Raw genomic sequence first — 24755 nt, 5'->3', positions numbered from 1 at the left:
TGATTGGTGAAGATTATATGAGTAAAACACTTCTTAGGCCACATCAATATGTTTACATTTTCAGACGACCAGAAGGTCAATAAATATAAGGGTGCTGCTTCAGGCAGAATCCAGATCAGCTGCACAACCAGGTGGAGAAGGACAGGGATGACCAAGTGGGCAGTAGTAGCAGGAATCAGCAGGCAGAAACTAGATCTCTAACACAATGAGGAGAATTTTGGACAGGAAAGTCTTGGAGTTGTCAGACCAGGTGGTCCAAGGGCTCGGGTCCTCCTAAGATTCAAGTTAACACAAAAACATTTGAGAGAGCATTTCCAGTATCTAAAAGAATGCCTTAACATATAATTCAGACTGACCGCTGTCCCCTGTCACATAAACTAATTCAACTGAAATAAAATTGGGACTGAGACAGGGCAAACTCCCTCTGCACAAACTCATGGGGTGTGAGGGACAATTCGACCAAATAAGCGAATGAGATTCAGATCATCAACGTTCTTTGCAAACTGGTTGAACAAGTAATCTGGCGAGAGGGAAGATGGAGGGGGAGGACTGAGGAGCGATGGGAAGTAGAGATGCTGGGGGTTCTGAAACCCTCCAGTCGCAGTCTCAGAACTCCCTGACCAGCTTCCAAAATTCTCTTTTAGCTTTTGTCCGCCACCAATGTGCTTTCTCCGTCTGTTCTATTTCTGTTTCCACCACATGCTCAACCAGTATCAGCACCCCCTGATCAAAACATCTTCCCAAGACTATGGTGAGAGAAAAGCGTTTCCTACTTTGAAAATTAGAGTGATAAAAAGTGGGTTTAGCAGTGCATAGATAGTTGTAGGGTTCAGTGGGCCCTATAGGAGGCCTATGTGGCAAGTCAGGCTAAATGTGACATAAAATATATTCTCCATGAAGAGTGCTTATCACCCATATCCAAACATATGACATTCTTTTTTTTAGTCTGCAGGTCATGTAAGAGATACATCACATCTCCATTTGTCTTTAATGATACAATGTGGTCCTGAGTTGACAGCCTTTGCATTTCAATTTCAATTGTACTACAATGTCATGTGTTCACTGCTACTAATTCATATATTTATTAACATCAATAGGAAAATAACAACATCATGTAATTCCATTAATAGCCCATTATAGTAGTACTTAGGAGATCTAGAAAATAGAAATATGGACCAGCCTCTCAGGAGCTTTCTAGAACTTGCTAGATGCTTCGAAGATAGTTTTACTCACCCTACTCACCGCGAACAATCTCATGATTTGCTGAGCTTTCTACGATGAAGCAGATTTAGCCAATCAAGTGGTAGTGCGCAGTGACCAACGCATGTTTGTAAGGGGAAGGAGAAGGACTCGGGTTGCCGTGCTTGACGGAAATAGATTTTGAGCACCCTGGCGCTACTATTAATATGAATACTTTTTGCATTGCTTAATTTTAGAATAAATGTAGAGCTATATATTGTTCATAGAAGGAACTGACACTGAAACTTCCACAGCACTCTATTTAATCTAAGCGCTTTGAACGATTTTGGCTTTTTGAGCACAGATCTGGCAACCTGAACCATATTGTGCTGGGGGTGGAGCTCTGGTCCTGTCGTCTCACAGTAGTTTCTGGAACCTCATGGTTAGCGAGACCATGGAGAAAGTGAGTAGCTAGCAACTGTCATTCATGTTATGGTCAAAAACGGTTTTCTTTGCGATATTTAAATGCAGTATTGTCGCAGTCTTTGTGTGTTGGTAGTCAATATAATCGGAGTGTGTTTGCCTTATCTGACGATTAACAAAAGGCACAAACGTTAGTTTGCTAACGGTAACCTTTAGCTACTGTAGTAGCTCAATGAATGCTGACTTCATTGTTATGTTAGCTACCCTGTTCACCAAGTTAAGACCAGTTAACCGAAATGTTAGCATGATATTAGTTGACGTATTCAGTTGTAATTGCAGTATAAATGTTTTTTTTCCAGGGTAAATTTAGCGGGTAGCTGATTACCTAACTAGGGTTGGCTACCCAACTGTAGCTAATGTTAGTAGGCTTACTGCGTTATTAGCTTCCCGGGGCTAGCGTTGCTAGCTTACTGCTTATAATATATCATAACTAGCTACTAGTAGGCCTGTTCTGTCGATCATCTTATAAAAGCGACTTACAAACACGAATGAAAGAGGTGTTGCTACTTAGTTAATTCACTTTGACTGAGTTTAACAACATGGTCACATTAAGCTAACGCGTTAGTTTTTCGATTTTCCAGCTGCGCTCGCTGTCTCAACGTTACAGTAGCCAGGTGTCCTGATTTAAAGCGTTAGCTGACATGGATGGAATGTCAATCAGCTACTTAGCAAACCGGCGTTAACGTTGGGCAGGACTACACACGTCATATATTAAAACATGAAGTGTCATATTGCAGTAGCTCAGGACTGTAATTTACTTTCAAAATCTGTGTTCACTGAGCTACTGTAGTCTACATGCGTTTAGCTGAAACTAAGATGCGTTCAATAAATGTGCATCATGGAGAGGTTTCAGCACTTTGTCTTGCCCTGGCAGATAATTGTCAGGAACAGGTGATTGGGTGAATGGCTTGGGTTCAGTCTGACAGCTGTTTCATATAGACCTTGGCTGTTTTAGGAATGAGGTTGTAGTTTGTAGGTCTCAAATTTGCAGAGATGAAAGGTTTTTCTATTGATTGACAAATAAATGCATACTGTGACATCAAAAGCAGTATTTGTCAATTATATTTTATTAGTGTGTTTATTCAAGTCAAACTTGCCCCTCGCAGGTTTCAGAGTTGAAAGATCAGGGCAACAAAGCCCTGAGTGCAGGGAAGATTGATGAGGCTATCCGCTGCTACACTGAAGCACTAGCCCTCGACCCCTCAAACCATGTACTCTTTAGCAACCGCTCGGCTGCATATGCCAAAAAGGGCAACTATGAGAGCGCTTTGGAGGACGCCTGTCAGACCATCAAGATCAAACCCGACTGGGGAAAGGTGAGACCACTTCATAGCACTTCTGTCCAATTTATCCAGAATTACCTGCTTAGAGTTGCACTGGCTGTTGTCAAAATTGACATGCCCTCATCACCATGAATTCTGCTTGAACAGGGTTACTCAAGGAAAGCAGCAGCCCAGGAGTTCCTTGGACGGTTTGAGGATGCCAAAGTGACTTACCAAGAGGGACTGCGAGAAGAACCCACAAATCAACAGCTCAAGGAGGGGCTGCAGAATATAGAAGCCCGGCTAGCAGGTAAGACGTCACACTTTCACTCAGTCATATTTATGGACGAAACACAATGTAGTATTTCCTCTATCATCATATAGCAGCAACAGACCACCACTATACATGCATGCATATGATGAGGATGTAGGAAACCTTTTACTGGTTGGAGTAGTTTAAGTTCACACAAACCTTTTACCGTTTCACAAGGTATCTAGAAACTGCTGTCAGGTGTGCATGTGTACTTTTTGCAATGGCTGGTATCAAATGTGGACTTGTGGACTCTTTTGCCATTTGTTATAGGATTTACACTATTTGAGAAGAGCAGAGAATATGTTTGGATTTTAAAATACCCCACATAATAGTGGCTTAGTGTTTTGTTTCACACTATGCTGCTGTAATGTTCAGAGTGATAGATGCAGAATTTGGGGGCAAACTAGGGCACTAAATCCTTTTTCAAATGATTTAATTGGTCAGATTGTTTATTATAGTAACCCAAGTCCAGTAAGCAACAATGAGCTGTGTGATTTGCCATAGGGAAGTGTGTAGGAGACACAATTAGAAATCCATACTGTCAAAAAGTATTTTAACGCAGTGGGCTGCATCTGTCTTCTGAATGTTATTTGGACTTGGCGGTCAGCACTTCCATTGTCAGTTGTCTTTTTCTGCTTCTGCTGCATTATCTCTGTGCCCCCCAGCTGGCGGGCAGCGGACAAGCTGTCGCTCTTCTTGCTCTGTTCATCTTGTTGGCATGCTTCTTGGCATTTTTTGCTTGGACAATTTCACACTGCACTTATCATGAAACATATTTAGCAATACAGTTTAGTTTTGGTCATATTGCCTGTCCCTAATAAGAACAAGACATATGCCAATGGATAATTGCAGGAAATGTGCTTCAAAAATAATGTTCTCTCCTCTTAATGGCAAAATGGCTGCACCGCAGCCTCTTATTAACCGTTGTTTGTAATCTGAGTTAGATAGCCATCTTAATTGGAGTGACAGTCAATCAGCAAACGAATCAAGTGGGATAACATTTGCTTAACTGGCTGTGCAGTCAACAGGCCTTGGAAATGTGGTGTTTGGTTCATAATTTATTATTCAGCTGGGATTTATAAACCTGTAGGATAGCTTCAATGAGTAGAACAGTTACTAACTAAACAATGGCTAGAGATTGATTGCTAGCCGATCGGGTTTGACAGATACAAGATGGAAACGGCCCCACCGTGTGCAGCAGTGCCACAATGAGCGAGTGAACAGTTTGCACCATGAATTGGTCTTGTCATACAGTTATATTAAAACAAATTGATTATGAGAAATAACTGGGGTGATAACTTTGCAGTGAAAGTTTAGGGTAACGGGTGAACACTTAACTGTTCTGGACCTGTGTGATTGAGCCCTTGACTCATTTAATTGATTTACCAATTGCAAAATGGATTGCAAAAAATTGCATTTGCAGCCACCCACTGGACATATCCCGCTATGTGCCTAAGCGATTTTGCTTTTAATTTTCTCTTGCATATCACCAAATATGGACCGCAATGTGGGTTTAAAGATGCATGTCAAATAACACTGACAAATCAGAACACTTAGTCAAATTAGGGGTATTGACCATAAGGAATGTGGCTGCCCATCGCATTCATATTGTGTCCAAAAATGTGTTGATTAGGTTATCATTATTCCATATGTTGTGACAATGATTCCCTGGTATGTATGCTATATAACTTACCTTTTGCTTCTGACAACAGGGCTAAGTAGTTGCCTAGCTTGTTTGGTTTGTCTTCCTGGCTAGTTAATTTCATTAACTTAAATTTTATATCAAAAGGAAAACTAAATAGCCTTTTGGTGGTCAGGTTTAGTCAGACTCACCTTTAACCCGAGTTGCTGCAAAACATTTCAGAGGAATCACTCATTATTATTATTATTTATTTTTTTGGGCCTGTATAGTAAATGTCACCTAATAATGCATCAACAGAAAAAAAGATGATGAACCCCTTTGCCATGCCCAACATGTTTGAGAAACTGGAAAGTGACCCTCGAACCCACGCCCTGATGAAAGATCCGGAGTACAGAGCACTTCTGGAGCAACTTAGAGACAAACCATCTGAACTTGGCTCGTGAGTGAATTTCCACTAATCGTGTGTACTTCCAAAAAAGGTGCAACATACCTTGATGTGTTGGGTCTTCTGACCCTTCCTACTGCTGTATTAATTCTGCACAGACATCTGGTCATCAGTCCCAGAACACGGACACTCTTTGTAGGGCTTGTGAATTTCTCTGTGACCTGACCGAAGTTCCCTGTCCTACCCATAGGAAGCTCCAGGACCCGAGAGTTATGACCACACTGTCTGTTCTGCTGGGATTAGACCTGGCTGGCATGGATGAAGAGGAGTCCACTCCACCCCCACCTCCCAAACCCAAGGAGACTAAGCCACCCCCTCCAAAGGAGGAGGACCTACCCGAGAACAAGAGACAGGTGGGTACACCACCATATGGCATCCTATGTGCCTTCTTGTCTGTGACATTTGTGGGAATTTCTACATGCATCTCCTCTCAGCAGCAAGACTCCTTTTTATCTGGATTTATTGCCCTCTCGGCAGATCTAAAACAGCTGACGTGTCTATTTTGATTTTGCAGGCTCTGAAGGAGAAGGAGCTGGGGAACGAGGCTTACAAGAAGAAAGACTTTGCCACTGCACTGAAACATTATGAAGAAGCACTCAAGCATGACCCAACCAATATGACATACCTTTCTAACCAAGCAGGTACAGAATTGTTACTATGAACACACTCGTTGGTTTTACTATCAAAGTGAGAACTGGCATTTAGTACTATAAAAAAGTAAATAAACTTAACCTCAATAGCCTAAACTTAGTCTTAACCTTAACCCTAACTCCTAAATCCTTACTACCTGAGCCCTAACTCCTAACCCTTAATACCTGAACTGTAAGCCTTATTCTAACCCTAAATTTAACCCCAAGGCTTGGGACCTGTCACCTAATTAGTGTAAACCTCAAATCGGTCCTCACATTAATAGCAATTGGTGTTAACAACTAGATGCTTATTGTACTATACTTCTGAGGTCTTTTTTCGGTCCAAAATGTATTTCCATTAATCCTTAAATTTATCCCACAAAAATCTAAACCTAATCTCCCTACTGAACCTCAATGCCTAACCTTAATCCTGCTTTTAACCCTAAACCTCATGAGAACCTTAAGTCTGAAAAAGAGGCAGTGGCAAACTGTTCTCATCTATACAATCTGATGGATAATGAGCTAGTTGCCTCGGTTTCTAAGGTGTCTGTCCTTTCTGTGTGTCCGTCTCAGCTGTGTACTTCGAAAAGGCTGAGTATGAGCAGTGCAGGGAGCTGTGCGACAAGGCCATCGAGGTGGGCCGAGAGAACCGGGAGGACTACAGACAGATTGCTAAGTGAGTAGTTCCTCGGTTGACTCAAAGTAATTGGACGTGCGGGTCAGCAGTCGGTGTAGAAACCGCTGAGAGTCTGCGTACGGCACTTCCGGTGAGTGGTGCGGTACGGTCTACCGAAAAGGCCACCAGCTACGTCTTTTCAGCCACCGCTGCCAGGGCACATTTGGGTTATGTGGGCCTCCGCTACAAACTGGGGAAATTACATGTCAGCATGAGTCATCCAGCTTTGTAAAATACTCTGCTTGTTGTCTCTCCTCATTCCCATCCTCCTTTCTCAGGGCCTTGGCCAGGATTGGCAACTCATACTTCAAGCAGGAGAAGTACAAAGAAGCGGTCCAATTTTACAACAAGAGTCTGACAGAGCATCGCACCCCTGATGTGCTGAAGAAGTGCCAGCAGGTACTGGGGGTTCCGACCCGACTGAATCAATCCTTTCAGGATGCATTATGCTGTGGTAGATCATGACTCTTCAACCAAACCTTTTCTGACCACCCTGTCACCAGGCTGAGAAGATCCTGAAGGAGCAGGAGAAGCTGGCCTACATTAACCCAGAGCAGGCCCTGGAAGAGAAGAATAAGGGCAATGAGTGTTTCCAGAAAGGTGTGTGTGTGTTTGGGAAAGGGCTCTTATTGTAGACTGGATTCGCTATTATACTATAGCACCCTTATTACCGTGCTGAGTGATGTATGCTTTCTCTAGTTTTCTGAATACCATTTCAGATGTAGTTGTACGTCCACTAACCTGTCTCCTCTCTTCCACAGGAGACTACCCTTCAGCCATGAAACATTACTCTGAGGCCATCAGGAGGAACCCCAACGACGCCAAGCTTTTCAGCAACCGAGCTGCTTGCTACACCAAGCTGCTGGAGTTCCAGCTCGCCCTGAAGGTGCGACACACAACACAATAAATGGACAAGATCGACATACATCTTCCTTATTACCAGCTTAATGATATCCACTGTAGCTCTTCGGGGTGAAAAAGGACTACTGAAAATGTTTCTTTTCTCTTTCAGGATTGCGAGGACTGCATCAAACTTGATCCTTCCTTCAGTATGTACTGAGCTTAAAAAAGAAAAATCACTTTAAATTGCTGTTAAATAAGCTTTTAACTGGCACCCCTGCCAGTTCCACTTTCATTTATTTAGCATGAACTTGATGTTGGGCCCTGAGAGACTAAAACCATTAGGCTGTCTTCATGTTAAACTGCGTTCTGGTAACTGTTTGAAGTGTATCAAACGCGGGCCCTTTCAAAGGATGAAAGCGTAGATCTTTTCTCTCTGCAGTAAAGGGATACACACGCAAGGCAGCAGCCCTGGAGGCCATGAAGGATTTCTCTAAGGCCATGGTTGCCTACGAGAAGGCCCTGGAGCTGGACCCCAACTCCAAGGTACAGCGGGACGGTCTGCCATATGTAGATCTAGCAGTTTTGTGTTCTTCCATATAATGCTACAGCGGGTGGCTGTCAGGGCTGAGTGTAACTGTTGGGTTGCAGGAGGCCACGGAGGGCATCCAGCGCTGCATGATGAGCCAGCACGTGAGGAACGACGACAGTCCGGAAGACGTGAAGAGGAGGGCCATGGCCGACCCCGAGGTGCAGCAGATCATGAGTGACCCCGCCATGCGCATGATCCTGGAGCAGATGCAGAAGGACCCCCAGGCCCTCAGCGAGTAAGTGACACGCGTTCACCCTGACCCCTGACCGCGTTCTGCCACGCCGATGTTGTCACCAAGTTAATCCCACCGTCTCATCCTCAGCCACCTGAAGAACCCGGGCATTGCTCAGAAGATCCAGAAACTGATCGATGTGGGGCTGATAGCCATCCGGTGATGAGGGAGGAGAGCGCAAGGCCAGACCCCGTGAAGAACCTCAAGGCCACAGAGGATCAAGATGCCATTCCCTCCAGATCCCCCGCCCGCTCCCTCTCACCCTTTAAAGAATTCTCTGCCATCTCGCCCAAACTGCAACAAACTGTTCCATTTTTACTTTGTCCATTTTACAGCCTTAATTCAATTTTACTTATTATGAAAGCACAGAGTTCTCTAAGAAAGAGGTTGAAAGGAAAAATTTGATTAGGAGCAGCAGACAGGCCTGGAACTTTGTTTGGTACAATAAAACTGTTGAAAGCTATCCTAGCAGCTAATAAGAAAACAAGCAATGCTCTGTTTTAGAGACTCTGAGTTTTGGAACAATGTGAAAGTGAAATATAACTACTTAATTTTCCCCTTCCTTTGCTTATTTTAAAACCGTTGGTTCCTGCTGGGGTAATATAGCCAGTCAATATGTGTATGGAGCCTGACTTAAATTATTTCCACCCTCCCAGACAGAATATTTTGTTCTACACCTATGTAGAGGTGCCACTGGTTGACAGAAGGCATGCTTACAGGTTCACATTACTGGGCTTTTCAGATCTTAAATAAATGTTATCCTGTCATCTATGTACTGGTCTTGGGAGCAGGTATTCCAACTAGATTTAAGGTTTGAAAGTTTAATATTGTTTGAACTTTAAGGGCTGGTTTCATAGACACAGATTAAGCCTAGTCGAGGACTAAAAAATCTAGTTCAATAGAAAACCTCCACTGAACTTGTTTTCAGTCCTAGACCGGGCTTAATCTGTGTCTGCGAAACCGGCCCTACGGGTTTATTCAACAAACACAGATTAAGCCTAGTCTAGGACTAAAACAAATCAAGCTCAGTGTATTTTTTAAGTTGTATACTAGGCTTAATCTGTGTCTGAAAACCCGCCTTGAATACCTCTCACGTCATGAAACTAATTTGACTGACAGTACAGAACAGGGGATGTTATCTGTTGTAGTTAATTCTTGCATTGGGACACAAAATGGCTATCAGCCAAGAACTGCAGGTTACGGTTTTCTGAAGGTCTAAAGTTGATGTCACGCACAATGTAATTTTGGTTTGTTAGAGTACTGGGGGAAGGGTGTGTGAGGGTTGTGTCCAAGTATGTACTGTTCTTTTTGAGCCTCCTTTCTAAAATGTCAACATTTCACCATAGCCTTGATCTGCTAGAGTTCTTCATCACACTGGGGGCGGCCAAATTTAAATAATGGCTCATTGTGATATCACCATGACAACACATACAGATAATTTTCAGACATGGCACTCACATGATGTATGTTAAAAACAAGCCCCGATAGTGTAATGTACAAGTGAAATTACTCCTGTTCTGCAAAATATATCTGAATGTATTTCTAAGTTAATCTGTGTCTGTGGTAATTTCTCCTTCCACTTTTGAGTTCTTACTCGCCACCAGGGAAAATCCTCCCACAAGAATGGTCCATGTGTTTTTTGTGTACTTTCTCTAAGTATTCAGTGTCTTATTCCCTGAAAAGGAAACCAACCTTGTCCCATGATAAGACTGGTTTGTTTTACGCAGTTAATAATTAGCTTGTAATTGACCACCAGAGGGTGTTACACACCAAGCTCTCAGGAACTACTGTAACTTCACAATTAGTGGAGTGTGTGGGTCTTTTCTTTGAGGGTTCATGTTATAAAATATTTTGTTAGCCAAGTAACATTTAGGGAGGTCTGGTGTGTTATATGACCTCATTTAAAAAAAAAAAAAAAAAAAAAAAAACAGTATGTAGAATTTCAGGAAATCACTTCAATGTTAATCTGTGGACCTCAGTTACTGTATAATATATTTTTTATTTGCATCTAATCAAGTTGCTCTCCCAAAATCAATGTGTCTACTCAGCAAATGATGCGGATGTTACTAAGAAACAGTATCTGATAACTGATTATTGAAAAAGGGAAGAAGAAAAAAAATTGCCCCAAAGCATGTGAAAGCGGAACAGTCATCTCACAAAGGATGAGACCGCACTAAGACAGACAGAGATAAAGGAAGTGACAGGAAGATTACTCAAGTTGCAAAGACTGCCAGACAGCAGCTGACACTGAGAGCACCTGGTGCTTGACTGAAGAGAATTAGTTTGGGACTACAACTAGGTAAGGGAACAACACTGTCCTTCTGGGACAGTATGGAGATCCTGCTTGGAATTTAGACATGACAGGGACACATTGAGGCACAACACAGTGAGTTGAGACAGACAGTGAAGTTGAGGCACAGTGAGTTCAGACAGAAAGACAGTAATGTTGAGGCACAGTGAGCTGAGACAGACAGTGATGTTAAGGCACAGCACGGTGAATTGCCCACAGTCAAAAGTGACATACTGTGCTCATCGAATACTCCATATGCCTTGTCCTAAAAGTTGTCAGATAAGCAAGAAAAGCCCAAATATGGGGTATTCAGAGTAGAATAATTTATTGAGAAAGGGTCATTAATTTACATGAAGTAATCAGTTAAATGTTCTTGTAATTACAATACATGTTGAGGTTTCTGTCATGTGTTGAGGGAGTTGAGGAATAGCTAAGGGTCATATATAGATCTGCAAAGACAATGTCTAGGATTTTGTATTCACTGCATTATTACCTTATTTCACAGTTTTGATAACCACACTTATCAAAGTTCAGCATTTCACTTTGTTTAGGAAAAAAAATTCAACTGAAAAAGTGTGTTGTATTATCACATTGTAATACAAGACTTTCAAGCTAGATACTTGATGTTAAGTTGACGTAGCACATTGGTAATCCCCATTAACACTAACTGGTTGATAACTGTTGGCAGCTCTGATGAGTGCCGTGTTCCCTCTGTAACTATGGCTGCTTGGGATCTGTGTGTTACTGTGGAGGAGCTTGGTCCGGAGGCCCCGCCATTCAAAGTTAGCGTTACCTCAGACCTCCACATCGGTGGCGTCATTCTCAGAATTGTGGAGAAGACACGTGAGTTCCCTGTCAAATTCTACTTCAACTTCCATCTTGGGAATATATTTTATATGAATATCTATGCAAGGGGTTCGCAACAGGTGGACCACAGGCCAGTGAAAAATACCGTAATTTGGGTTCTGGTTAGATGAGATGTGATTAATTTCCGGCCATTTGACCCTCCTTCATGTTCCGACCCCCAGCCTCGGGACCTGAAGGATGTTTACCACCAGACACCATTGCTAACTTTCCAAGTTTTATCAGTACTTTCTGATGTGACCGTATGTCTTTATGTAACTTTTTACATTTTAGTCATTTCGCAGACATTTCTCCTGAGCGACTTACAGCTAGTTACTATCAGCTAAGTCGGAGCCAGAAGGAAAAATTCCGCAACTATTAGTTCTCAAAACTCTGCAACGGCCGGCGGAGTTTTAACCAGCAGACACCATAGATGTGTCTAAATCCATTACCAGTAGAAACATGTCTGTCCACCCAGAGATAAAGAAAAACTGGTCCGACCATGCCCTGTGGTGGGAGCAGAAGGAGCAGTGGCTGCTCCGGCCCTCCTGGACCCTTGAGAAGTATGAGATCCATGCCGACGCCCGTCTGAGTCTCACTTCCCAGCACAAGCCCCTGAGACTGGACCTTCCAAACGGAACCACTCTCAGGGTTCAGGCCTGCTTCTCCCGTCCAGTCTTCCAAACCGTCATGGGGGTCTGTCATCTTTTGAGTAAGTGAATATACTGAATGAGGTCTAGTTATGCCTTTTTTTTACAGGTTTATTATAATAGAACACAATCAACCCTATAACAAAACATGAATACGACATTCAGTAATAAAACAGTGGAGGTTTCTCATAGTGGTGGTGGAATGTCTGCCATTATAATGTGTCTGGTTAGAAGAGGTAAGATATGTATGGCCTGTGATTTGATGTTGGAAATATTAATCACTTCTGTGGCTACCCTGAAAAAATTATACACTGCCGATTTTGCAGGTTTTCCTACTTACAAAGCATGAGGTCTGTAATTTTTATCATAGGTACACTTCAACTGTGAGAGAAACAACCACACCGCATAGACTATCATACAATAGCACTCACATCTGTAACCAGGAAATATTTTGATAAGCTGGTCATGGCTCCCACAAATCCCATAATCCTGTTGGAAAACCACCCAACAGGTCCACAAATGATGCAATCCACTCTGCCCTCTCCCACCTGGACAACAGGAATACTGGACCTGTGTAAAAATGTTGTTCAGCGACCACAGCTCAGCGTTCAGCACCCTAACACCCTCCAAGCTCATCGCCACATCCAGGACCTTGGGAATGAACACCTCCCTCTGTAACTGGATCTGGGACTTCCTGACAGGTCGACATGCATTGAGGGTTCCTTGGTGTCCACATCTCCAAAAAAACGAATATGGTCCTCACACCCAGAGAGTTGTGAAGGAGACAAATCAGAGCTCCTCCCTCCTTGTGGGACTGAAGGGTTCATGTGTCCCTAGCTCCTCAAAAGGTTCTACAGCTGTGTATGGAGGGGTTTCAGAGAGTGGTTGGAAAGGTTTACCACTTACAAGGTTACCGGGGGACAGCTAGGGAAATGAGTGCAAAGGAACGTAACCTTAGTGATAAATAAATATATAATCTGACACCATATTGCTTGTAAATAAATGTTATCGTAAATGACCATATGTTGGAAGTCCTTAGTAAAGGTTAGCTAATTCTTTCGTCACGAGCCTAACATTAAAATGACATGTGTTTCTGGGTCCACCCAGACTGGTCAGAAACCCAGAACTCAGGGATACCCAGAACTCAGGGATACCCAGAACTCAGGGATGCCCACAATGGCATGTGTCCCTTGGACCACCTAGACCCAGACCACCTGACCCCCCTCAACAATTAAAAGTAGGGATTACATGATTTGCACCTCATTGCATTCTGTTTTTATTTGCTTTTTATGCAGTGACACACCTTTTGAAAATGGGGATATACATTGATTAGATTCAACTTTATTGTCATTGAACAAGTACAAGTACATTACATTAAGGCAAATAGAGGAGGGCAGAAAATTCACAGTTGTGTATGTTATAAGTGGGATAACAGTTGTGTGGGTACAAATGCCAATTCTAAATGGCATTCTAGATGTGCAATCGAGGCAAATTGAAGGAGTAAGGTAGCATGTGCAACCGGGATGCAGAGGTAGCAGCAATGAGGTCCCTGAGGGTGACATGTGTATGTAACAACTGTAAAAATGCAAGTATGATGGCAATTCTAAATGTGCAAAGAGGCAAATTGCGTATGCAAGGTGCATGTTTAACTGAAATGTTGGGATAGCAGCAGTGAGGTTCCCGAAGTAGACACATACAGTTGTGCTCAAAAGTTTGCATACCCTTGGAGAATTGGTAATATATGTACTATTTGTAAAGAAAACATGAGTGAGCAGGCAAAACACATGTCTTTTTTATTTCTTATGGGATTCACATTTAACTGTAGGTCATAACAGAATGGCACAATCATAAAACAAAACATGGCAACAAAGAAAAAAATGAACTGACCCCTGTTCAAAAGTCTGCATACCCTTAATACTGTGTACTGCCCCCTTTAGCACCCTTTAGCACCAATGACAGCGGGCAGTCTTTTGTAATAGTTGTCTATGAGGCCCCAAATTCTTGCAGGTGGTATAGCTGCCCATTCGTCTTGGGAAAATGCCTCCAGGTCATGCAAAGTCTTTGGTCGTCTTGTATGAACCGCAAGTTTGAGATCTCCCCAGAGGGGCAAGATGATATTAAGGTCAGGAGACTGTGATGGCCACTCCAGAACCTTCACCTTGTTCTGCTGTAACCACTGGAGTGTTAACTTGGCCTTGTGCTTAGGGTCATTGTCGTGCTGGAAAGTACAAGAATGTCCCATGTGCAGCTTTCGTGCAGAAGAATGTAAATTGTCTGCCAGTACTTTCTGATGACATGCTGCATTCATCTTGCCATTATAGGCCTTTTTGACCCCTCTCCAAACATAGCGCTTATGGTTGTGACCATAAAGCTCTATTTTGGTCTCGTCACTCCAAATTAGTGTGCCAGAAGCTGTGAGGCGTGTCAAGGTGTCAAGGCGTGTCAGGCATATTGTAACCAGGCTTTTTTGTGACATTGGCACAGTGGTCCTTGAAACAACCACACCGTATTTTTCCAGAGCAACCTTTATTTCTCCTGAGGTTACCTGTGGGTTTTTCCTTTGTATCCCAAACAACGGCAGTTTTTGCTGAAATCTTTCTTGGTCTTCCTGACCTTGGCTTGGTATCAAGAGATCCCAGAATTTTTGACTGGCATTGGATATCTTTTCATATCCTTTTCCATCTTTATAACGTTCCATTACCTTTTTACGCAGGTCTTCTGTCAGTTCTTTTCTGATCAGTCATATTTTCAAAATCAGTGCCAAAATCTCACACTTTCAAACTTGTGAGGACAACTGTACCTATAACAACTGTAAACGTCCTTCTTAGACACTGCTAGGCAGTGTCAGAGTCATACAAAGACAGTAGTGCAACAAGGTCCCTGAGAGGTGGTGGGGTATGGTTAGTGAGTCACAGAGTTCTCTGGGTCACAGAGTTCAGCAGGGTTACAGCAGATGAAAGTAAACTGTTCATGGGCTTGCTGGTGAGAGAACAAAGAGACCTGTATCGCCTGCCTGATGGTTGGAAGGCAAACAGTTTGTGGCATGGATGTGAAGGGTCCCTGATGATCCTGCACAGACATTGCTTACACTGGATGTCTACGATGGCTAGGAGCTGGGTACCAGTGATTGGGTAACAGGCTTTCCGGTCGGCAGCAGAGTAACCGCTAAACCACATTGTGGAGCAGTTTGTCAGACTGCTCTTGTCTGTGCACCAGTAAAAGGATTTTGGAGGAGAGGTAGGCTTTCTTCAGCCTCCTCAAAAAGTACAGGCGCTACTGCTCCTTTTTGACCAGGACTGAGGTGTTGAAGGTCCTGGAGAGGTTGATGAGTGAAACTAAATATCTATTAAATCTACATTAAAAATAATATTTGTTATCATGCTACTATTAAATGTATCTTTGAGTCAATAGGCTTAGAAAAAAACATGGAAACTTTGAGTGAACCCAACTGTGTAGAAATTCAACAACAGGAAATGACAGAGGTATTTCTCTCACCCCAGTCCATCCTGATATTAGTTGTACACTTTTCAAAGGGTAAGCACATCCAGGACATCACATTAATTGTGAAATGTTACATTAGGTTTTTGTCTTTTAGTGACACAGCTTAATGAGAGAAGGTGTAGCTTTTTCATTTGCCAACAGAAGCTTTTGTGACTAATATTGACTGATAGAAAATAAAAAAAATTGAGTGAATGAATGTAGTTTAATACAGCCATTGCACTCATACTGCAAATTGAAATTTTCTGATATGCAAGTGGAAAACATTGTACACATTATCCATTTAAGTATTTACTATATTCAACAGACTCCACCCACACTTACACATATGAGATCATGTGAAAAGTATTTTCAGAGCATCCTGCACAATTTGTATAGATTAAATGGTATGAGAGGAATGCCCTATTCCATTATGCACTGCCAACTTCCTCCACCTTAAAATCTGCATAGTAGTGGAAAGACTACTTTAAATATTAAAGTAATTGTTTATAACCTGAGAATTACACTGAACAAAACTATAAACGCGACACTTTTGTTTTTGCCCCCATTAATCATGAGCTGAACTCAAAGATCTAAGACTTTCTTTATGTACACAACAGGCCTATTTCTCTCAAATATTGTTCACAAATCTGTCTGAATCTGTGTTAGTGACCACTTCTCCTTTGCCGAGATAATCCATCCACCTCACAGGTGTGGTATATCAAGATGCTGATTAGACAGCATAATTATTGCACAGGTGTGACTTAGGCTGGCCACAATAAAAGGCCACTGTGCAGTTCCATCACACAGCACAATGCCACAGATGTCGAAAGTTTTGAGGGAGCGTGCAATTGGCATGCTGACTGCAGGAATGTCCACCAGAGCTGTTGTCCTTTAATTAAATGTTAATTTCTCTACCATAAGTCGTCTCCAAAGGTGTTTCAGAGAATTTGGCAGTACATCCAACCGGCCTCACAACCGCAGACCACGTGTAACCACACCAGCCCAGGACCTCCACATCCAGCATCTTCACCTCCAAGATCATCTGAGACCAGCCACCCGGAAAGCTGCTGCAACAATCGGTTTGCAGAACCAAATAATTTCTGCACAAACTGTCAGAAACCGTCTCAGGAAAGCTCATCTGCATGCTCGTCGTCCTCATCAGGGTCTCGACCTGACTGCAGTTTGTCATTGTAACTGACTTGAGGGGGCAAATGCTCACATTCGATGGCATCTGGCACTTTGGAGAGGTGTTCTCTTCACGGATGATTTCCGGTTTTCACTGTACAGGGCAGATGGCAGGCAGCGTGTATGGCATTGAGTGGGTAAGCGGTTTGCTAATGTCAAGGTTATGGATTGAGTGGCCCATGTTGGCGGTGGGGTTATGGTATGGGCAGGCGTGTGTTATGGACAATGAACACAGGTGCATTTTATTGATGGCATTTTGAATGCACAGAGATACCGTGACGAGATCCTGAGGCCCATTGTTGTGCCATTCATCCACGACCATCACCTCATGTTGCAGCATGATAATGCACAGCCCCATGTTGCAAGGATCTGTACACAATTCCTGGAAGCTGAAAACATCCCAGTTCTTGCATGGCCAGCATACTTACCGGATATGTCACCCATTGAGCATGTTTGGGACACTCTGGATCGGCATATATGACAGTGTGTTCCAGGTCCTGCCAATATGCACCAACTTCATACAGCCATTGAAGAGGAGTGGACCAACATTCCACAGGCCACAATCAACAACTGGATCAACTCTATGCGAAGGAGATGTGTTGCACTGCGTGAGGCAAATGGTGGTCACACCAGATACTGACTGGTTTTCAGACCACCCCCAACAATACAGTGAAACTGCACATTTTAGAGTGGCCTTTTATTGTGGCCAGCCTAAGGCACACCTGTGCAATAATCATGCTGTCTAATCAGCATCTTGATATGCCACACCTGTGAGGTGGATGGATTATCTCGGCAAAGGAGAAGTGCTCACTAACACAGATTTAGACAGATTTGTGAATAATATTTGAGAGAAATAGGCCTTTTGTGTACATAGAGAAAGTCTTAGATCTTTGAGTTCAGCTCATGATAAATGGGGGCAAAAACGAAAGTGGTGCATTTATAATTTTGATCAGTCTGTATCTAAATTTACAGTGAATTATTTTATAAACACTTCCCCTGAATACCATTAATCAGCACTGTTTTCTGTCATTTCTCATGTTCTCTCTTATTGCCGTATGTGCATTGCTGTATACACACACACACCAACTACACCCAAGAACTCAACCCTCTCCAAAGCTTAAAACAAATAATTTTAACCAAGTCCACTACAAGAAGTCCTCATTGGAACCCTAGTTTATAGAAAGAACCTAATGAGTTTCTGAAAGAAAAACTATGCATATCTACAGGTACCTGAACAGCTTGTGGGTTAGAGTTTGCCCTGTAACTAGATTTATTAGTATTCCCTTATGCTGCTTCCATCTGGTCATCCTTAGATATACGTCACCCAGAGGAGCTGTCTTTTCTACGGCCTGTGGAGGAGAAGAAGAAAAAGGAGAAGGAAGCAGAAAAGGATGTAGTACATGATCTGACAGCCCTAAAGGTCATGTCAGGTACACACAATCCGGCTGCAAGCACACTTCACACCTCTTTAGCATAGTATTGTATAATAGCTTTGTCTGTATATAGTACATTCCAAGTAACCAATTGTTTGTAACTGCCTGTGTAACAATGACAGGTTCATCTCAGACCCTGTCCAATGGCATGCCTGTGCACTTTGCTGACTCGCCCCAGACTGAGGCTGTGTATAAGCTGTTGTCTGTCAGCCTGCCTGCACCTCCCCCTGAGACCATCACCAGGATGCTCCGTCCCTCCGGCCTCATGGACAAGGCACAGGTCCACAACAGGTGTGTTTGTGTGTGTGTACAAAAAACAGATGTGTTTTAGTTTTAGTGCATGTTACTCTGTGTGAGTGTATTGCTAATGAATGTTTACCGAGTGTAATTCAATTAATTCTCCTGTTGATTTCAGATGGCTGGATTCGTCTCGTTCTCTACTCCAACAGGGAGTGAAGGCAGAGGACAAGCTGCTGCTACGTTTCAAATATTACTGCTTCCATGACCTGGACCCCAAGGTAGGGCTGCAAAACAGCCTCTGAAGAACAGGAGCTGTTCATTATTTCCTACTTGCATCTCAGGGTGGTCACGAGTGCGATCTATCTCTCTGTCTTCAGTACGACGCAGTCCGTCTGACACAGCTGTATGAACAAGCTCGATGGGCCATCTTGCTGGAGGAAGTTGACTGCACAGAGGAGGAGATGATGCTTTTCGCAGCCCTTCAGGTATTCAACTAATAACAGATTGAAATGACACCAAAGGCATGTGTCTAACATAAAGCCTCCGTTATCTTTCACGTTGTTCTAAGTCTGTGTACGTGCACTCTTCTCAGTACCACATTGGTAAGGTGTCCCTGTCAGAACCCCAGCCGACGACATCATGTCCTGCCATGGATGACCTTGACTCTGCCCTCAAGTGTTTGGAGGTGAAGATGGAATCGGAGAAGACCAGGGTGGAGGACATGCTGGTTAGTGGCCCTGGATGATTTGTAAGGCAACAGGAAAACAGCCGCACATACAAGTTGAACTGCAACAGACTCAGTATTTCATCTCTACACAGGAAATGGCCCCGGAGCTGCAGGACTACTTAAAACTCTTCAGGTAAGATAAGATGTGTCAACAACATGAATAACTGCCGGCTGGCTGAACGCCCAGTCACGTTCATCCGCCGGTGACAACCTTTCCCTCCCGGGGATTATAGAATCAAACGTTCACCCGAGATGTGGGAGACCTTCTGATGGTCCGGCTGTGTTCATGCACACGTACAGACACGAGTAAACACACACTCTGGTGCAGCCACCGCTCTACTGACATGCACACTCACACACGCCAACTGCTTACTTTTTCCAGACTCGATGAAACAAAGACGTTAGCGTTCTACTTTGTTTTCACTTGTTTCCCTGACCTAGACCAAAGAGACTGACACTAAAGGGGTACAAGCAGTTCTGGTTCACATTCAAAAACACGTCCATATCTTACTACAAGAGCAGAGAGGAGACCCTCAAGGAGCCTATTCAGCAGATGAACCTCAAAGGTAAACAGTTTCAAATACAGACACAAATGCACAAGTTGGCACTGGAGCAAACGTGTGTCCTTGTGACATACATACAGTAAGTACGTAGAGTGACAGATAGGACACCACAGATATTGACATCCTTTCACTAACTACTTTAAAAAGCCAATGAGTCCAAACTGGTCCCTTTAGGAACTACTCTGCTCCTTAGGCTGTGAGGTGGCCCCAGATGTGAGTGTGGCTGCTCAGAAGTACTGCATCAGGCTGCTGATCCCCGAGGCGGAGGGCATGAACGAGGTCTACCTACGCTGTGAGAATGTAAGGAACTCAGCTGCTTGAGTGGTACCACTGACGGACATACCCAAACTGATAGAAGAACAGCTTCCCCTCAAGTGTCATCTTAAGCCTACAGTCTATCAGTTAAGCGATATGGTATAAGTGTGTGGTATATGGCTAATATACAACAACTCCTCACTGAAAGCCTGGATAAAGCAGTCTAATACTGTAATTTATTGGCCATATACCCCCCAAAAAAACAGATTCCTTATTGCTATTATTAACCGAGTACCAACAAAAGTATAACAATAAAATTGCTATGTAATGTCCAACCAGTGATACAGACTTACCACAGCTTCCAGCATTCTGTAGTCGAACCACTTGGTTTATAATATACTACACACTGATCAGCCATAACATTATGACCACCTGCCTAATATTGTGTAGGTCCCCCTTTTTCCCATATGCAACATACTGCGATGCACTGTGCTCTGACAGCTTTCTATCAGTACTAGCATTAACTATTTCAGCAGTTTAAGCTACAGTTGCTCATCTATTGGATCAGACCACACGAGCCAGCCTTCAATCCACACGTGCAACAATGAGCCTTGGGCACCCATGACCCTGTCACCAGTTCACCGCTTTTCCTTCCTTGGACCACTTTTGATAGGTACTGACCACTGTAGACTGGGAACACCCCAGAAGGGCTGCAGTTGTGGAGATGCTCTGACCCAGTCATCTAGCCATCACAATTTGGCCCTTGTGAAAGTCGCTCAGATCCTTATGCTTGCCCATTTTTCAACAACTTTGACAAACTATCAACATATCCAACCCACTGACAGGTGCCATGATAACGAGATTATCAGTGTTATTCACTTCACCTGTCAGTGGTCATAATGTTATGGCTGATCGGTGTATATATTTATATAGATTATCAGTGTTATTCACTTCACCTGTCAGTGGTCATAATGTTATGGCTGATCGGTGTATATATTTATATAGATTATCAGTGTTATTCACTTCACCTGTCAGTGGTCATAATGTTATGGCTGATCGGTGTATATATTTATATAGATTATCAGTGTTATTCACTTCACCTGTCAGTGGTCATAATGTTATGGCTGATCGGTGTATATATTTATATAGATTATCAGTGTTATTCACTTCACCTGTCAGTGGTCATAATGTTATGGCTGATTGGTGTATATATTTATATAGATTATCAGTGTTATTCACTTCACCTGTCAGTGGTCATAATGTTATGGCTGATTGGTGTATATATTTATATAGATTATCAGTGTTATTCACTTCACCTGTCAGTGGTCATAATGTTATGGCTGATTGGTGTATATATTTATATAGATTATCAGTGTTATTCACTTCACCAGTCAGTGGTCATAATGTTATGGCTGATTGGTGTATATATTTATATAGATTATCAGTGTTATTCACTTCACCTGTCAGTGGTCATAATGTTATGGCTGATTGGTGTATACCTCCAAGCCATGTTATGCAATGGTTTCTTTACATCTTTCCACATATATTCCTCCTACTTCCACTAGGAGCTGCAGTACAGCCGGTGGATGGCTGCTTGCCGTTTAGCCTCCAAGGGAAAGACACTAGCAGACTGCTCTTTTTCAAGCGAGGTGGAAAACATCCAGTCCTTCCTCGCCATGCAGCAGTCCACTCCCGGGGCCAACAACGCTCAAACCGATGAGATTATAAACACACACAGCCTCGTGTCCCGACGCTACCAGAAGAAGTACAAGGCCAAACAAGTAAGAATCATAGTGATTTGGGGTGGAATTTGAATGCACGTAAGAGAAGCAAACAATACCTTTGAGGATCATGGGATTCAAACGTTATTCTGTTCCATCAGTTGACGCCTCGCATCCTGGAAGCCTATCAGAATGTGTCCCAGCTCCCACTGACTCAGGCGCTAGTCAAGTTTCTTCAGATCTGGCAGGCTCTACCTGACTTTGGGGTGTCCTATTTTGTGGTGAGGTCAGTAGATTACTTTTTGTCCAATATCTTCCAGTTGTCTGTCTTGTCAACATAGCACTGAATGTTATCTCGGGTGAAATCTCTCAAATTCAACATGTGTCCTGTATTAATGCAGGTTTAAGGGATGCCGTAAAGATGAGGTCCTTGGCGTGACCAACAACCGCCTCATCCGTATTAACCTCAGCACTGGCGATGTGGCGAAGACATGGAGATACAACACCATGAGGCAATGGAATGTCAACTGGGATATCAAACAGGTACGGCATCTTACTGTCAGCATGTTTGTTCATTCGTATGTTACTTGATCGGTCTAATGTTGTAAGAAATAATGTAGAGAGGACTGAAACCCCCTGACTAATATCAACACTCTATCTAAGGATTTCTGTCTGTGGTGGAAAAGGAACTGGCCCATTCTATGACCAAGCATTCTATGACTAAGAAGTTAAACAACTAATTATCGCTTAAGTGTTTATCTGAAGAAAACCTTTATGTGGAATTTATTAGTAAACCTCTATTCTTTATTTCAGATGGCCATCGAGTTCAATGGCAATGTGAATATTGCCTTCAGCTGTGTGACTGCTACCTGCAAGATTGTCCATGAGTACATTGGGGGCTACATCTTCATGGCCACACGCAGCAGAGAGCAGACAGAGGGGTTGAACCATGAGCTCTTTTTCAAGCTTACTGGTGGTCATGAAGCCCTCTAAACAGTCAAGACAGCTGCATCTGGAACTCACAATGCACTTACCTGTATGATTTGACGATAGGCTGCACGACATGCAATAGGCTATCAGGACCATTCAGGAACTGTCACTTGTCATCTATACTTTGAATAGGAAAGTGGTCAGTTGAACATTGTGCATCGGCTACTACATCCGTAACTATGAATGTCATTGTACTCTACCACACAAAACAATGTTTTCCCCCATAATGAAGTAAATGAGGGGACTGCGTGGGTCTCACTATGTGTATGATGTCTACGCATTTTATTATGTAAAGTACATCAGGCACGCACGCTCAGACACCACTAGCCAGATTTAGAAAATTGCCTTATTGTAGAGATCCAACATTTAGAACATTGCCTTGTTGTAGGGATCCAATACTGAGAAAATTCCAAATATTTATCTTATTGTGGTGCCATCACAAGCGATAGAAAATTTAAACTAAGCAAGGTCACGCTCCGCCCCCGTTTTCACCTAAAGTCATGACATTTTGGTACATAGGTCTATATTTTGTAAGAAAATCATTTGCCAAGAACCCATAATGTCCACCAAATGGATTTAGAATTTTGGGATAAACACTTAAAACACTACTCCTCTGACACTGAAACACCCATAAGCACAAAATCTGATACAACACATTTATGGATAAAGATGAACACAAAGTTTTTTCAGATCTCTACCTAAAACAAAATGGCCACAAACAATCATTAATGTGGACTAACATGTAAATACATCAATCAATCACAGAGATTCTTAAAGGTGAAAACTTTGGTGAACGTGTTGCAAGCACTGTCAAGATAAGCAAGAAATGTCTTATCATGGAGATCTGGGATAAACAACATTACACTGCTTGGCCCAGGGAGCTGGGACATCACTCTTGAGGGACAACTTGTTTACTGTTGCCCTGCCCTAATTTATGAGAGTTCTTATTCAAATGTATTCAACAGGCTAAGTGGGTTGTATTAAATGAAGTGCATTCAAAACCTTGCATTAGTTTGCTTCATTTAAAACAATAAGTTGTGTGTCCTAAGGTGGCCAAGCGTTCCTTTACTGCAGCAGCTTGGGTTTGAATGTGGCCATCTGCTCATTCAACAACTATCTGTTTTTGTCCATCTTTCCCCACTCTCTTAAGAAACCATAAAGACAGGAATTCTTTAAAAAAAAAATCCTTAACTTTTATTTAAACAGACACATTGAGACCTAGGTCTCATTTACAAGTGTGCCCTGGGAACATTCAACCAAGAAGAAATACACAATACATAAGATTTACACCAATCAGCCATAACATTATGACCACTGACAGGTGAAGTGAATAACACTGATAATGTTGTTATCATGGCACCTGCCAGTGGGTGGGATATATTAGGCAACAAGTGAACATTCTATCCTCAATGTTGATGTGTTAGAAGCAGGAAAAATTGCCAATCGTAAGGATCTGAGCAACTTTGACAAGGGCCAAATTGTGATGTCTAGATGACTGGATGAGAGCATCTCCAAAATTGCAGCCCTTGTGGAGTTTTTCTGGTCTGCAGGGGTCAGTACCTATCAAATGTGGTCCAAGGAAGGAAAAGCAGTGAACCGGCGACAGGGTCATGGGTGGCCAAGGCTCATTGATGCACATGGGGAGCAAAGGCTGGCTTGTGTGGTCTGATCCAACAGACGAGCAACTGTAGCTTTAATTGCTGAAAAACTTAATGCTAGTACTGATAGAAAGGTGTCAGAACACACAGTGCATCTCAGTTTGTTGCGTATGGGGCTGCGTAGCGGCAGATCAGTCAGGGTGCCCATGCTGACCAGTCCACTGCCAAAACCACCTACCATGGGCACAAGAGCATCAGAACTGGACCACGGAGCGATGGAAGAAGTTGGCCCAGTCTGATGAATCGTGTTTTCTTTTTTTGTAATGTTTATTTTTTCCTTTTTGCCAGAGAAAAGCACAATCTATTTCTATAGAAGAAACCCACATTACACTTAATCTTCTTAACAAGCTCATTTGTATGCTTCTTAAATGAAAGGTTGCTATCAATCCAAATTCCAAGATATTTTTATGAAGAGACCCATTCAATT

The 24755-nt window shown here is 42.8% G+C and overlaps 2 protein-coding genes across 4 annotated transcripts; both read left to right on the top strand.

Moving 5' to 3' along the window:
• Window positions 1-1362: 1362 nt before the first annotated feature.
• Window positions 1363-9844, top strand: stip1 (stress-induced phosphoprotein 1). Its single transcript, XM_010870606.5, has 14 exons — window positions 1363-1642; window positions 2769-2978; window positions 3093-3234; window positions 5177-5318; window positions 5515-5677; window positions 5839-5965; window positions 6527-6629; window positions 6908-7028; window positions 7133-7229; window positions 7391-7515; window positions 7642-7678; window positions 7912-8015; window positions 8121-8296; window positions 8384-9844. The coding sequence occupies exons 1-14, from the start codon at window positions 1619-1621 to the stop codon at window positions 8454-8456; spliced, it is 1644 nt and encodes a 547-aa protein (XP_010868908.1). The 5' UTR covers window positions 1363-1618; the 3' UTR covers window positions 8457-9844.
• Window positions 9845-10238: 394 nt separating this feature from the next.
• im:7154036 (fermitin family homolog 3) lies at window positions 10239-23665 on the top strand. 3 transcript variants are annotated; one of them, XM_010870603.5, is made up of 15 exons: window positions 10239-10592; window positions 11272-11426; window positions 11905-12138; window positions 18055-18171; window positions 18297-18465; window positions 18590-18692; window positions 18792-18899; window positions 19007-19141; window positions 19234-19274; window positions 19583-19707; window positions 19898-20004; window positions 21525-21740; window positions 21842-21966; window positions 22082-22223; window positions 22494-23665. In XM_010870603.5, exons 2-15 carry the CDS (start codon window positions 11303-11305, stop codon window positions 22671-22673), a joined length of 1926 nt encoding a protein of 641 aa, XP_010868905.4. In that variant the 5' UTR covers window positions 10239-10592; window positions 11272-11302; the 3' UTR covers window positions 22674-23665. The 3 variants fall into 3 exon arrangements, with proteins under 3 accessions (XP_010868905.4, XP_010868906.4, XP_028976548.2); XM_010870604.4 differs by lacking the exon at window positions 22494-23665 and having other exon boundaries at window positions 21842-21961; window positions 22082-22197; XM_029120715.2 differs by lacking the exons at window positions 10239-10592; window positions 11272-11426; window positions 11905-12138 and adding an exon at window positions 12767-13313.
• The last annotated feature ends 1090 nt before the right edge of the window (window positions 23666-24755 follow it).

The sequence above is a fragment of the Esox lucius genome, chromosome 7 (genome assembly GCF_011004845.1).
Source record: "Esox lucius isolate fEsoLuc1 chromosome 7, fEsoLuc1.pri, whole genome shotgun sequence".
NCBI classification, from domain to species: domain Eukaryota; kingdom Metazoa; phylum Chordata; class Actinopteri; order Esociformes; family Esocidae; genus Esox; species Esox lucius.
Note: the sequence above shows the minus strand (reverse complement) of the source record. Positions and strands in the feature narration are given on the sequence as shown.

Coding starts and splice junctions, on each gene's coding strand:
- im:7154036 (XM_010870603.5), top strand. CDS start 11,303: ATGGCTGCTTGGGATCTGTGTGTTACTGTGGAGGAGCTTGGTCCGGAG. Junction 18,466..18,589: donor AAGGCACAGGTCCACAACAG/GTGTGTTTGTGT, acceptor TGTTGATTTCAG/ATGGCTGGATTCGTCTCGTT. Junction 19,275..19,582: donor GACTACTTAAAACTCTTCAG/GTAAGATAAGAT, acceptor TCCCTGACCTAG/ACCAAAGAGACTGACACTAA.
- stip1 (XM_010870606.5), top strand. CDS start 1,619: ATGGTTAGCGAGACCATGGAGAAA. Junction 5,966..6,526: donor ATACCTTTCTAACCAAGCAG/GTACAGAATTGT, acceptor TGTCCGTCTCAG/CTGTGTACTTCGAAAAGGCT. Junction 7,029..7,132: donor TGCTGAAGAAGTGCCAGCAG/GTACTGGGGGTT, acceptor CCCTGTCACCAG/GCTGAGAAGATCCTGAAGGA.